Source organism: Manis pentadactyla, chromosome 19, assembly GCF_030020395.1.
Source record: "Manis pentadactyla isolate mManPen7 chromosome 19, mManPen7.hap1, whole genome shotgun sequence".
Lineage (NCBI taxonomy): Eukaryota > Metazoa > Chordata > Mammalia > Pholidota > Manidae > Manis > Manis pentadactyla.
In genome coordinates this window covers 16,814,763-16,830,287 of record NC_080037.1, presented here as the reverse complement: position 1 = coordinate 16,830,287, position 15,525 = coordinate 16,814,763, and the positions used below count along the sequence as shown (strand labels likewise).

The window sequence follows — 15,525 nt, the reverse complement described above, 5'->3', positions numbered from 1 at the left end:
ATACATGTCAAGGTACTCACCATCACCAATTATCATGGAAATGCAAATCAAAACCACTATAATCCTTGTGCACTGAGGCTGGGAATGTAAACTGATGCAGTCACTATGGAAAACAGTATGAAGGTTCCTCAAAAAATTAAAAATAGAGCTACCATATGATCAGGCAATTTAACTCCGTGTTATATATCCAAAGAATATGAAATCACTATATTGAAGAGCTATCTGTATTCATTATAGTATTGTTCATAAAAGCCAATATATGGAAACAACCTGAGTGTCCATTGATGGAAGACTGGATAAAGTCAATGTAGATATGTGTACACACACACACACACACACACACACACACACACACACACACACAATGGGGTATTATTCAGCCTTAAAAAGAAAAAAATTCTGCCATTTGTGACAACATGGATGAGCCTTGAGGGCACTATGCTAAGTGAAATAAATCATATGGAGAAAGATAAATACTGTATGGTATCACTTATATGTGGAACTGACAAAAAAGTAGAACTCACAGAAACAGTATTGAATGGTAGTTGCCAGGGACAGGCAGGTGGGGATGGAGGTAATAGGCAGAGGCTGGTAAAAGGGTACAGACTTTCAGTTATAAAATTAACTAGGTCCAAGGATCTAATGTACAGCATGGTGACTATAAACAATGCTGTGTTGTACGCTCGAAAATTGTTAAAAGAGCAGATCTTAAGTGTTCTAGTTCCTATACAAAAGAAGGTAAATATGTGAGGTGATAGATGTGTACCTCAACTGTGGGAGTCCTCTCATAATGAGTATGTATATCAAATCATGTTGAACACTTTAAATGTATAGTAATTTTATTTGTCAATCTCAAAAAACCTGATAGAAAAGAAAGAAATGGGCTGCTAAAACTGCAAACTATCCTGGAAAGGCATCTAGTGCAACAAACATACCAGTTTTGATCTTAGAGTATAAAGAACAAGAAAGGTCCCCCAAGAAAGTAGAAAGGGAGGATTGCCCAACAAATTGGACACATGTGTTGTGGCATGCTGTGTACTGAGTGCCCCTGTCTTGCCTGAGGGTTTCAGTCCCAGGCAAGTTCAATACGGATTTGGTGAGACTGAGAAAAATGAAAACAGAATGTTCTTGGGGTAAAAGGGCTTATACCCAGCTTTATTCTCCAGGCAGTAGGTTGAGCACTAGAATCATGTCTGCATCTAGCTGTCTGCAGGTCCGTAACACAACTTCTTCTCTGCCTCTACCCAGAGCATTGGGCAGAGCTCTGTATATAGTGACTCAGTCAATAATAGCTCATTGCCTGTGGGTTTGGAAGCAGTAGCCTAGCAGCAGGCCAATTACATCATCAAGTAGTTTAAGGTCAGGTGAGGATCCTGGCCATAGGAACTTCCTTTTTCCCCACAGCCCCATTCCCTGAATGGGAGCATTTGCAGGAACAGCCTGCCTTCTCCACAATTCTGTACTGTAACGCAGGCACTTTTAATTCACAGGCCAACACAGAACAAGAAGCTATACCCAGATCTGATGAAAACTTCATGTCATTCCAAGGTCCTGGATGAGATTTTGAGACAGTTGAAGTAACTGGATGAGGTTTTGAAGGGGTCTCCTTTGGGAAAGGCAAGAAAGGTATTCCACAAACATACATGCATATGGAGAGAAGAGTGTGTGTGGATGTTGACAAGTTGGTGAACTGAATACGACAACTTGGTTAGCAGCTACCCATCTGATAGTACCTTCTTTTCCTTATTTTGTTAGGGGCAAACTATACGTCAAACTCAAGTGATCCATCCTGACAAATCTAAAACTTTGCTAGAAACCTACTTTCCTAAATTCCCTTGCAACTGCAGGTGGCCATAGAAACTAGTTCTGGCCAAGGAGAATGAAGGGAAGGCGGTGAGTGCGTTTGAGTGAGTGTCCCTCCTTGACACTCACTTCCTGTCTGGAAAGCAGGACGAAGCCCTAGTGGCTCAGGATATGGTCTTACTTGGAGACAGAGTCTTTACGAGGTAATTGAGTTAAAATGACGTTATGAAGGTGGGTCCTAATCCAATATGACCCTATAAAATTCCTTATATATTTGTCTTTGTGTCCTTTCAGAAAGGAAAAGTTTGGACACAGTGACAGACACACACACAGGGAAAACATCATGTGAAGAGATCGGGGGATGCAGAGATTGGGGAGGACATGGCAGAGGCCAGGGAACTGCAAACCAGCCATCAGAAGAAGTATGGAGCATATTCTCCCTCAGCCCTGGGAAGGAAACAGCCTTACTGATCCCTTGATCTTAGATTTTGAGCCTTCACAGCTGTACGACAATGAATTTCCCACCCAGTTTGTGGGACTTTGTTACAGAAGCCCTAGGAAACTCTTACAGAAGACAAAGTAGAAAATCAGAAATAGTCTGGCCCTTGATAACATCTTTAAGCCACTAAAAAGCCCTAGAGCCATCTTCCTCCTGACTCATGTGAGAAAAAAACAAAACCTTTTAGTTTAAGCTACTGTTAGTTTCATATTCTGTTACTTGTACCTAGTACCTTCTGATAAATAGATGGCTTTTAATCAGTCTTGAATAACAAACAGGATTTTGAAAGATATGTATAGGAGGGCGTGGATGAACGGATGAGCAAAAGCTCAGGCAGATGGTGGTGGTAAAGTAGAGGTTATAATCAGGGAATAGAAGCAGACCAGAAAGCTGGAATATAGGTGTTAGGGGGAAGAGATAATGGCTAAGGTGAAAAGGTAACTAGCCAGACAGTGGCGGGTGTTTAATGATATACTCAGGAGGTTTCTCTATTGGTGGGAGGCAATGCTGGAGGTTTAAAGTAGGGGAATAAAAGGATCAGAACTGAACTTGGGTAGTAGAAGTAAGTGGGTGCTGAAATAGAGAACAGAAACAGTAAGATTCATTAGGATCCTATAATAATATAAAAGATAACAGAGCTTTGATTGAAGTAATGGATCAGGAATCAGAAAAGATGGGGTCAGCATGAGCTAATGAAGAAATTGGGCCAGCAGCATGTAGGACAGAGGCTATAAGAGGGCTCCATTTTAGTTATGAGTCTTGAGAGAATGACAATCAAATGCACTGAGATTACCTAGAAAACTCTAAAAATATGGACATTTGAGTTCCATCCCCAGAGAATTCTATGTAATTGACTGAGAACCACTGGGGAGACTGGTGTGGAAAGGGAATACAATGAGTCATGGCTGCTAATTTGAGAAGCAATACTCAGCTGACATTATCCAATTCGTCCTATTTTAAATGCACACTTTCATGTCTTCTTTAACTGAGTAACTATTTACTGTCTATCAGGCACTGCTAGCAAGGGATTACATCGGTGACAGAGATAAGACACTTGTCTGTACTCAGAGCACTTACAATCATTATCAAATGCAATTTTTGGTTTAAAAACAGCACTAAATCTACTCGCTAGAGTTTTTGTTTCATACCAGAAAAGAAAATTATGAAGAAAATATCCAAGTCTTTTAGTTGTCATTCTGAGATGACAAATGTTTTTTCATTTTTTTTTTCCTTCCTTCTGTTTGAGGGACAATAGAAAGTTTTATAGAATAATAAAAATGAAGGAAATAAGCTATTAAAAGGGAAGATCATGATATTATAATAAAATATCTATAGAATAAACACATATAAAATAAATATATAAAATAAGAATCTATATAAATAATATTTATATTATATAAACTATACTTATTAATAATTTATATACATTACCTGTGTCTGAACATAATGCCTGCTTTGTATTTGTTAAGGATTGGATATAACAATAAGATCTAATGGGTACTATTATGATTACTTGCCAGGAAAAACTCATTCAATAATTAATCCTTGCCTTTCCATAGTTTACAGCCTTTCTCAAGTTCAACCAGCTTCACAGGAGACCTATGGTATTCAGCCAAAATATGTAACAGGCTTAAGTTCTTCCCACAAAGATGTCTTAGAAAAAGAATTAGCACCTTAGAAGTTCATCCAGTAATTCACTCGATAATTCACTATAGTTGAAGCTCAACTGCTTCATATTTGGAATTACTACGTAAATTAGTCTGTTCCTTTTGTGGTTAACTGAAAATACATTCTATTCCCCTCAAAGCTCATGCTGAGCAGGAGCAGAGAGAAGGGAAGTAATCAGAAAAACCCACTCTTCATGTTAGTCCTTTAGAAAGAGTTGAGGAGGAAGGGAACAGGCAGAGAAGTAGAGGAGAGCTTGGTGCTGCTCAGTGTAATGAACATTTAAATGTTTTAGGACAGTGTACGAGTTTCAATAATGCATAATTTCAAAGTCTACCACAAATAAAACAATGACTGTATTTAAAACCCTTCATTTAAATTTCTTATTTCATGGGTTTTGTGGAAATCGTCCTCGTACAACTGTCGGTGGTGTATGACATTTACTCTTTCTTAAGACAGGTACACATTAAACCACCTTTACTAGCAAAAGCTGTGAAGAAAGACATGAAATATCCCAACAAGCTTGTACAGATACAGTGCCTACTCACTCATGGTGATGAGAATCTGGAGAAAAGTGGACCATCCTCTTGTTACCGACCGGGCCAGGAGTGGTCACCTGGAAGGAGAGTTAGAGCAAAACATGCGTCACAGATGAATTTCTAAAAGACAGTGAATAATGAGGACATTTCCATAGGGGGACATCCACTCTAAATGAAGAATACAATATTAATTCTCAAAATCTAAACAAAATTGTACAGACCAGAAGTATAATTTAATTCCTGGTAAGAATGCTTTACTTGTTTGGTCTAGTGTAGTTCCTCTGCTAGAATTTTAAGACTATTTCACAAGTACCTTTATAACAGAAAAAGCATCTGTCTTAAAAAAAACAGACCACCAAGTCTCATTTCCAAATATTGTATAGCTGTGCCTATACCTAATCATACCAGGAAAAAAAAGAGGTTCACTTAATTAGATTAGTATTGAGCAAATATTTCAATGACCAGTATATTGGCAGTTAATTCCCAAATAGATGTTATAAGGCACACATTTAAATGCATATAAAAACTTAAATCAAGGAAGTAGTCAGTAGTCCTTTTTATAGTTTTCCTATAAAGCCAGGAATGATTTGCATATTTACATTGAACAAAATGTAACTTCACTTAAAAGAAAAATATTTTATTCCTCTATTTCTAAATAAAATTAAAAGCCTGATGAAGAATTAAAGCTTCAATTTTTTTCATAAAGTAATTACTCCCATTAAAAATATGTTCTTTCAAAACTTTGCCTTTAGAGAGGGTTCCCAAAGGGAGTATAACCAGCACCTTACAAGAATGAATCTATAATCATAATCGACAAGACATAACCTTAAAGCAAAAGGACTTAAGTTATGCTCTGTCATAATTTTAAAAACCCACTTATAATCAAAGAAGTGCCACTTATAGAATAAAATAAAAAATGGCATTGGTGAGGCTGAAAAACACCTATGAAAAGAAACTAACATTTTCAAAAACATGTCTCTTCTTGTACAACTTGGGTGTAACAGGATACTAGCATACACTCTGAAATTCCAAGAAATGCGAATATTGCATATGTGCACAGATGATGACATTAATAACCCGATGGTTGAGCACCACAGGTAAACATGTGGCTCAACTCCAGGACTACATCCTGCATTCATCTCAAAATGAGGTTTTCATGCTATTCCGGTGGGTATCCCTGGAATACAGTAATCCATTTTCTACACTGTGGCTATGAGAAAAGCCGACTGTGCCTATGTCATGCTTTGTTAGAGGTTCATGATCACATTATCTCATGGTGGACCTGACACTTTGATTCAGTTTACAGTATGTTCTATGTACAGGCAACTTATTTCCTTTGCCAGGGCTGCTGACAACCTTTTCCACACTATATTAATCTTGTTTACTGACTTTATCTTGGTACAAATATCAGAAAACTGAACTTTTTATCTCAGAGAAAGAATAAACAACGTGTTGACAGAAGCAGAAGCTATTTTCAGGGCTAAAATTGCTTGTTTACCTGAAGCTATACTTATAGAAAAGTGTGTAGGTCTTGCTGTGGCTTGAAATACATAATCTGAAATTTAATAAATGAAGAAATTTCACATACACCCATGTGATAAATTGCCTGATGAAAACAATGCAACTCAATACAATAAAACATGAGTTTATAACTAATTTATACCACAATATAAATGTAAGCTTTCAATCTAGTCAGAAATAATCATGCTAGGTATTTCTCAGAAATCATATATATATGAACTTTAAGCTCAATTCAATTGCTGCAAATAACTCACAAAAGATTTACAGTATCAAATGTAGATATATAAATGATTTTACATATTTTCCTAGTACATGACATTTTTAAAGAAAATACAGGTGAATATCCTTTACCGTTATTTCAAGTCAATTTTTGTTTAACTTTCAAAGATATGTAAACAGACATAACTTAGAATTGTTTTTAATTAAGTAAAGCTACACCAAGATTCATGTGTGATGATTTTCTCTGGGTTGATGTCACTGGTCTGCTTCAGGAGTAAAATGTTCTTACATTGGTATTTCATTATTTTAGTGATGAGACACCCTTACTGAAAATCTAAGCTCTTAATACAGAATTCAGCTTGTGGGAAGCAGTTCTATTCTGGAATTCTGGTGAATTTTAAACTTGAAAACATGTGCTTAATGTGATTGCTTATTTAATAGATACTTCAAAGTATTGTAATATGTCAAGAAACATTCTTACAGAATTCCTTCTAAAAATTTTTAATTTGGGTTAGATAATGATCTTTATAAAAGTAATAGGAAGTAATTTTAAACATTAGATCAAAGTATTAATTACTAATAAACAAGTAAGTATGGTGATTATTTTATTCTCCAAAAAAATATGTCTTGCAATTATTCCAAAAATGTCTTGGAAAGAAATCACAAATAAAAAAGAAAAAAGGTCTTTCTTTAAATATCCAATGAAATATTCACAGAGTGAAGTTTATGTTAGAAAAAGCCAATTTTATTTCACAATATTAGATGAAGAACAGGTATTTGGTTTTTCATGAGAAACAGTATTTTCACAATCCAATTCTTGTTATTTGTTAAAACTATGGAGACAATCACTTATATAATGAGCCAATATTAACTGATGATAATCTTAGATATCACAATATATGCCCAGAATTCTTATGATTCATTTGTTAAATATTACTATATCAATAGGGACAATTCTAAGAAAAGTAGGTATCTTTTTTTCATAACTTATGTTTATTACAAAAATATTAAGTCAAAGACATAAACTCAAATCTAGAAAGAAATAGATGGTCTCGAGACAAAGTCGAATTTACATCAACTTCTGGCCTTTATCAATTGTGAAATAAACTATAATGCTAAAAGACCAGGTGGGTCTTAGTGCTTGCTGTTGTTATTTACAATCAAGTTATCAACCTCAGAAAATAGGAATGCAGTAATGATAGATGAAAATTCAATAGCAGCTGTACAAGTACCACTATCAAAATTCATAATATTAAAAGTACCAGTATATGGGAAATTCAGCTAAGTGTTATCAATGACAAAATATTCACTTACTCTTTTATTAGATACATCAAATCAATTTCTTATTCTTTCTATCACTGATTTTTGTCATTAATTTCATGACTTTCCTCAAAAGTTAAATAGCAGTTTGTTTTATATCTCATTTTCATTTTGTTCTTACCAAACACACTACATCCCATTCCAGTCTTTTACAATTAGGTGGTTGAATAAATTACTTCCCAAATCAGACAAACTTATCTGAGACACAATGTTCTTTACAGGATTAATAAAGAGGTTGTTCAATACGGATGAGATCCTATTCATTTCTCAATGATTTAAGATTCCTTCTATGTCCCTTCTAGTATAGTCATTTCCTTCCACTTTGCTCTCATCTACAATTATTTTTTACTTGCTTCCCAAATACTATTCTGCTTCAGTGCCCACATTGACAAATGCTTACGGTGGCAGGCCGTCATTCAAAAGAAGGCCTTTTAATTTTGTGAGGACTGGTCAATCAAATCCACTTGGCCTCCAGGCTGTAGAGAGACACTGCCTGAGCCTTCCTGTCCATTTGTCAAGACCCAGACGTTTCCTGCTTCTTGAAGGACCAGTATTAATTTGACTCAACTTCTTTGAAGAAAGAAATAAGCCTTCAAAGGTTAGCAGGCTCTGCATGAAGGCCCCCTGGTACATTCAACAAATATGTCAGTCAAATATATGTGACAGATATTAAGGAAAAACGCTTAACAAAAACAGGCTTAAAAATATGACTTTAAATCCTTAGCATTGGAAGTAAAGGGAGTTGAGCAGAGAGGTGGAAGGAAACAATGTAGATGCCAGTCCATATATTTATCTTTATCAAAACACAAGCCTAAGAACACAATATTCAGAATGTTTTGCAGTAACTGATTTTAATGAATAGCCTTAAAATGAATGTGTGAAATATTTATCTTTTAATTCTATACTAAAGAATACAGAAAGATCACTCCCAATGTATTTCAAATGAGGGCACCTGAGTTTTACATCTGTGTTCTAAAAAGTTCTATTATGGAGTAGTTGGGAGAATGAAAAAATATTTCACTGTGTCCTCTATTCTCATATATAACATTACAGAATGGTCACAATTCACAAAAGGCACAATCTATTTGAGCATGGAAAGTATTCAGGAAAAAAAAACTAAAATTACTTTTAAGGCAGCATTAAAAAAGTAAAAATTACTTCAGAATTACTTTTAAGGCACATACTAAAAGTGACAATTCAGGTAGCATAAATGGATATCATTTATAAAATTAAAGGGAAACAAAGCAGGTATCGCATTTAAAAGGAAAAAGGGGGGGAAATCACCTGAGGAGTTGTATGCAATTTTCTCTCTCCCTGCTCCAATCCATCTTACCAACTTGTCAAATTCAACTTTCTAAGTTGCTGCTTTTCTCTGTCAATTTTCCTTTTTTAGAGCCATCCATACTTCTATACTGAAAGTAAAAATTAAAACTAATGAGAAATGCATTCAAAGCCCTCTCTAATGTGATCCTTCCCAATGTGATTTATCTTTCTACTTCCTTATACAGTAACTGATTTCTCCTTTTTCTAAACCCAAAACTACTCTACTTATAACTCAACAAAAACAATTCAACAAGCATTTATTTACCAGTTACCTGCTGTGAATATAAAATTGTGCTTAAATTTACTACATAATAAATGGCATATGATTCTCATTCATTTGGGTGCTTTTAGTTCTATTGTTATATTGAACTAATCATTTTAGTGTCATGATAAAGTCCTGGTTTTTTTTTTTTTAAAGAAAAAAAATCGGTAAATAATTCATGTGATAATTCATATTTTACCCTCATTTGTCTAGATTTCCATTGAAGTAAAATGTGGATTTATATCGAGGGCTACGAAAAATCCTCTTCCCTGGCTACAAGAAACTATAAACATAATAGGTGTGTAGGGACCATGGGCATCGAAGATCTGCATGTCACAATGGCACATTATTTCAGAGTTGGGAACAGTTAAGCCTAAAAGACTCCTAAAGAAACTTTGACTTCCCACCCCGGCCAAATGCATAAAAAGAATTTAGATAGCTCTCTATCGCCTTAGATAGCTATATTATAGTGTACACTAGGGATGATAGATAGGAAGGAACGGGACAAAGTCTTTGGTTAAAATTTCTCTCTGTGCCCCACTGGTTCTGTGTGGCCCATGAAGTATTGTTTCTATCAGAAATTTATTCCTTTCATATTCCTGTGAATTGCTTCCCTTTTCCTTTTAAGTCTCAGACTCCTAACCCCCTTTTTGCCTCAGCTCAGGATGACATACATATCTCATTCTCCCTGACTATCTTTGGAATCCACGTCTATGGCTTTCCTGTACATACATAATTAAACTTTGGGTTTTTCTCCTGTTAATCCATCTCGTGTCAATTTGATTCTTAGACCAGTTAGAAGAACCTCGCCAGGTAGAGGAAATTTCTTCCTTCCCAGCAGGTGCGTGCAGAATGCCTGATGTATGTATGCCTGGTAAGATGTTGGATTGTAGGAAAAGGTCACTACAATTCCCTTCCTTCCAGGAATTTTACTTCAGGAAATGTCCTCCTAGAAGGAATATTCAGGAAAGAAGCTGATCCATTTTTGAGGACAACTGAAATATCTGAGGTTAAAAACTATTGTATTCAACTATTAAATGTATATAGTATAACTTGGTTTTCCAACTAAGAAAATGCCTCGGTGTTTGCAATTTTATAAAATCTAGTAACTCTGGAGAAAGAATTACAGGGTTCTCATCATCATTTGTATCTTCAAATATGCCAATATTCACAAACAATTTTGCTGTTACCAGCAGAGCTCACACTGCTATAAGACTTTTAGGGGGAAAACCTCTTGTTAGGATCTTTGTGGCATTTACTATTCATAGGCCTCATGTTACCTAAATTATATTGTACTGGGCATGACACAGTGAATGAATCTGATGATTGTTTCCTGGTTGTCAAGGTTAAGGGTTACGCATTGTTCCATTGTATTTTTACTATGCAATTTTTAATCCTTTGAAGGATGTAAGCATGAATAAACCAACACAGAAAGTGTGATAATGACCATCATGACACATTCAGTATTAATTTAATTAATAGAAATATTTTTGTCATTAATGACAATGACATGACTATTCTTTATGACAGGCAAGGGGCTGGAGTGAAGACAACAGTATTCTCAAATAACAGATAAAGAAACTAAGCTAACTACCACCGAGGTAAGGGCACATACCCCAGATCAAGAAGACTAAATGGAGCTAGATTTGAACTAAAGTTGTCCTATTCACAACCTACTCCTTTATCCCCTATGGGGTCCTACACAAAGGAGACAATACAGCAAAATAAGTATTGCCTGCATTTGGGAATTTGCCACAGGAGATGCTGGCCTGAATCTAGAATATGCTCTTAGAAAAACTTCAGCTTAGAATGATGTACATCCAAGGACATTCTGGTCCTTCCTTGTAACTTCAGGGAGCTCTTTCAAATATTTCAAGAATTTCTCAGTACATGCTATGGATAGACTAATGAGAATAATGAATGGCTCCACTACTAGTCATTACAGCCAAAATAATAAAAAAATTAAACATTGTGCTAGAGTGAAGTAAACCTTCTATGAGAAGAATATGATAGCAAATTTGGAAAATTAGATAACTAGAGCCTATTTGTTTCTTGAAAAGCAGGTACCAATGCAAATGTGAGATTATACCTTCAAACTAGAAAGATATGATTAAGAATCAAAAAGAAAAATCACAGGAACTAAAGCACAAAGAAGCACAAAGCCTTCCTTTCCGTTGAGGATTAGCCTTCCTAGCAGGAATCAGATGTGTCAAAGGGAGATGCTAACCTTTTAGTTACCAGCATAACATGAGTTAGTGAATTAAGGCAGACTTCAGGTACTGGAAGTAATCTTAGTACATTGTCAAGTAATAAATAATCGCACATATATTTCTCTAAAAGAATTGTCAAAATGCAAATTCTACTAAACTGATGAAGGCTTAGAAATATATATACATACATATATATGACATTAGCAATTGTTATGTTTTTAATCTAAAACCAAACAATGTAATTATTTTAAATCTTCACTTTAAACAGCTTTTTTTCCTAGCTGAACCAAGTCAGCATTAATAATTAAGAATTTAGAATCATGGACCTCTTAGAATAATAATACTTCTAATTATTACATGCATAAATTCTCATTTCTGGTATAGACCAATAATGATCTAAGTGCTTTAATAGAAAGGATTAATCACTACATAATTAAACAACAAACACAGCAACAACTTTTCTGCATACTGCTTGATGGTAATAATTTTTTTCAAGAAACTAACAGTAAATCAGCTCAGTATGATGGTCAATAGTGATTAAAGAAAGAGTTTCACTTGGCCATCCAGTTTTAGTTGCAAGCTGTGAGTGGCCTCTGCTGGCTGACCAAAGGCTTCCTAAATCACTCATTTATGATGCCGGCTTACAGAAAATCAGGATATGTCCACATCTGTTTACATAAAATCCATTGTGCACAAAGACCTGCCTTGTATAAGAGTAAATGCCAAAGCAATAAACAAAATGTGCTAAAGATGGTGTAAAAACTATAATTTCATCCCAATGCAACATACGTAGATTATATTCAAAATCTATGCATCTTCTAAAATTCTAGTTTATGTGCCATGACAGTATAATGTGAATTATTTTATTCAGTTCACATTAAACAATTCATACCTACATTTAAAAATAAGTACTTTCTTGAGATTCACTACACACACACACACAAACCTTTTCACAAAATTAAGTATATTTAGGTTTGGAAAACTGACTTTGCAGGGAAATATGAAGAAAGATTGAATTAAAAATATTTTAAGGAATTTGTGATTTAAAAAACAGGCATTAACATTTCATATAATGGTTTATAAAGACACTACCATAGAAACCAAAAAAAAAGAAAAAAGCAATTTTAACAATTTCTATCTTATTACACCAGTTTTGGGGCAGAAGTAATTTTATATTCAAGACTTAAAACAGCAATAAGAAGTTGAAACATTAATAATATTAGGTGATATTAATTCAGTAATCATAAGAGAGAAGAAAAATGCTTCCATTTTTTTCCCAGCAGCTTTCTATTAATAAAAATCTGTGCATAAAATTTGTGATTTTTAAAATTTATCTATTTTAGCATACAATTATATACGATTTGCTTCATGCTCTACCCAATCTATCCACTTAAAATACCTCATTAAAAATTATTATCAAATATGCCTAATGATGTCAGAAGGTGACTACATTTATTTAAAAAGTTATTGTTCTCACATGTGACAATATTCCAGTATATTTCAACCATCATTTCAGAATTCAGTCCCATCATCTTGCCTGCTCAAAATTGTTCACAGGGTTAGCTAGCTGACATATAAGATAACCCTCCATCTCACTGGACACCACTGGGATATGACATACTGACCCACAGTAAGCCCTTATTATTAGCGTGAAATATATAGCACATAATGTAGCTCCTACCAGGGAATTTGTTTATAAAAATCCGTTTATCTCTCGGGACATTCAAAATGCTTTTAAAAGTAATGTTCAACTATTTAAAGGAATTCAGACAATAAATAAAAATTCTAATGGGTGTTTTGAAGCCTCCCCTACGATCTCCTGCAATTGTGCAGAAGTTAAAGAAAAATAGGAGTTACATATATAGAAAGTAGAAGCTAAAAAGTGTTTTCTCCTTGGAGCTTAGCTTACACAGAGTCTATTATATGAAGGATAGAACTTAAAAAATGGAAAAGATACTCAATAGTTGTCATACCTAGCGAGAATTATAAAGTACTGAAAAGCTTGGTATGTGTGAAACTAATTGGCTTGTTTTTGTTTTTGGTGGTAGAAAAGGTCAGAGGGTAACACAGCAGTGAAGATAATTATGATATTCATCAAACACAATTTGATAGCAAAAAAATTATTAAGATACCTTGTTGGGCAAAAACTCTACCATGGACATTAAAAGTTCACTTTAAGAATATAAGCAGACTAGGGGCAAGTTTTAAGGACTTTTATTTAAATTATTCTGAACTTGAAACACACGATCAACATTTCAGTAGCTAAATTAATTTTTGTGCTGTATTAATTATTTGATAATTTGCCACAGTATTATCAGTTGTGCTTATACCTTTTGCATATTATTTTTCATGTTTTTCAAATTGTTTTTTATAAACAAGTCAGTTTTTTCCTGCCTTAAGCTGACAGTGATGATATATGGAATCTTAATTTATATCAAGAGAGAAAAATTACAGCTGATTTTTGATATTTAAAAGATTTCCTCTAAGAATCTCAGGAGTAGATTGAAAATGATTGATAAGAAAAATGTTGATGAACTCCACTAATCTAAAGTTATTACCTCGATATGGTTTATATTTAGCAAATAAAACATTTAAGATATTATATTCTACAAGCTATTCTGAAGCAAACATCCAGGCAACCAGTTAATCTTGTGTAATACAGTTCAAGACCTGATATTATACTGCTAATTGCACTAAAAGATTCTGTAACTCAAAAAACAGTACATAACTGTGACTTAGAAGAGGGGAAAAGATCACAAGCAGATATATGCCAACTATCCTATAATGTATAAATAAATGAGTGAATGAGTTAATCAAAAAGAAATCAAATATTAGTTAATACATTACAGTATAATCCCAGTATACTACATAGTATATCTATTCTCAAGGACTGGCAACACAAATCCCAAATAACAACTTCTAACAGTTAATAGCCTTTGGCCAGTAAGTGCTTTGAGTAAAAAAGTCACATAGACTCTCATATTTTCGGGGCACTTATTCGCAGATTTAATTTTAAACAGAAGGAAGCTAAGTATCAGTCAGGGAGCCAGAGGTTGTCTCCCAAGGAAATTTCTGGCCAGTGAGAAGTATGTTCAGTCACTAGGTGGAGCTTCTAAGGAAGGCTTTCAATGGGATTTACTCAGCTAGCAGGTGCCTTCTGCCCTTCTCTGTACTTCAGGTTGCCTGGCCGTAAAGGCAACAATATCCATTTTTCTGACTAGGAGTGAAAGATCAAAAGAATTAAAGGTTTCCACCCTGCTACACTTTACCTGGATAACGAAGCCATTAAATGCCTTCCTACAACATGAGGGAAAAACAGAACAAATCAGGGAGAACTGGAGATCAGAGGCAGATGGCTGGATCCATGGGCTGCAGTACTGGGTACCAGCATGGCATCTCGAAAGACCAAATGGAACCAGACTCACATAAGTGAATGAGGTGCCAGGGTTCAGACCAGACCATCCAGAGGTCAGCAAGGACCAAAGAGAAGTAAACAGACAGTAGGATGATGCATGGATCTATGGTAATCTCCATGACTCCTGGGCACATAAAGCTCCCTACTGCCATCTTGGAGAGAAGCAGACAGGAGTGCGAGAGGAGCTGCAGATCAAGCATTCATTACAAAGAGGCCAAGGTGCCTGGAGAACACTGTAACCAGAGGTACTGTGGTTGGCCAATCTGCTCACTTCCCTTGCCTCCTGCCCCCCGACTCATGCTACCCTTCCCCACAGGTCCCCACACCTAGGACCAGTGAGTGGAAGCTCATGAGAAATACCAAATACAGTAAATAAAGAAGCGACCTTTTCTCTTGTCCAAGTGTTGAATTTTTGCCCACTACACTTAGAAACTGACAACAACCCTTTAAATATACTCATGAGTAGAAGAATTATCCTACATTAGATGAACACCCTTCCACATGATCTGCAAGTACTTAAATACTAAATACTTTACTAGTTCAAACTTTTCCACTGTTTTACAGCCAAATTCCACAAAATGTATACCATACTTTTCAATCTGCAGGTTACAAAATCAGTTGTGACAAAGACATACTTTTATACGATTAGAAAACAAAGCAATAAGGTGTCCTTAGCAGTAGTTACTGCTGTCCAGTGAATGATATACTGCCCACCAGACTTAACCAATAAACTAGAATTTATGGATTTC

General features: G+C 35.1%; 1 protein-coding gene across 2 annotated transcripts in view; it reads right to left on the bottom strand.

Annotated features, from left to right (window-relative positions):
• GPATCH2 (G-patch domain containing 2) overlaps positions 1 to 15,525 on the bottom strand; it is a 180,755-nt gene that overhangs the window by 66,034 nt on the left and 99,196 nt on the right. For both annotated transcript variants that reach the window (XM_036931814.2, XM_036931820.2), the window contains one exon: positions 4,516 to 4,583. In XM_036931814.2, the coding sequence (XP_036787709.2) occupies positions 4,516 to 4,583 (68 nt within the window). The remainder of the gene's footprint in view (positions 1 to 4,515; positions 4,584 to 15,525) is intronic.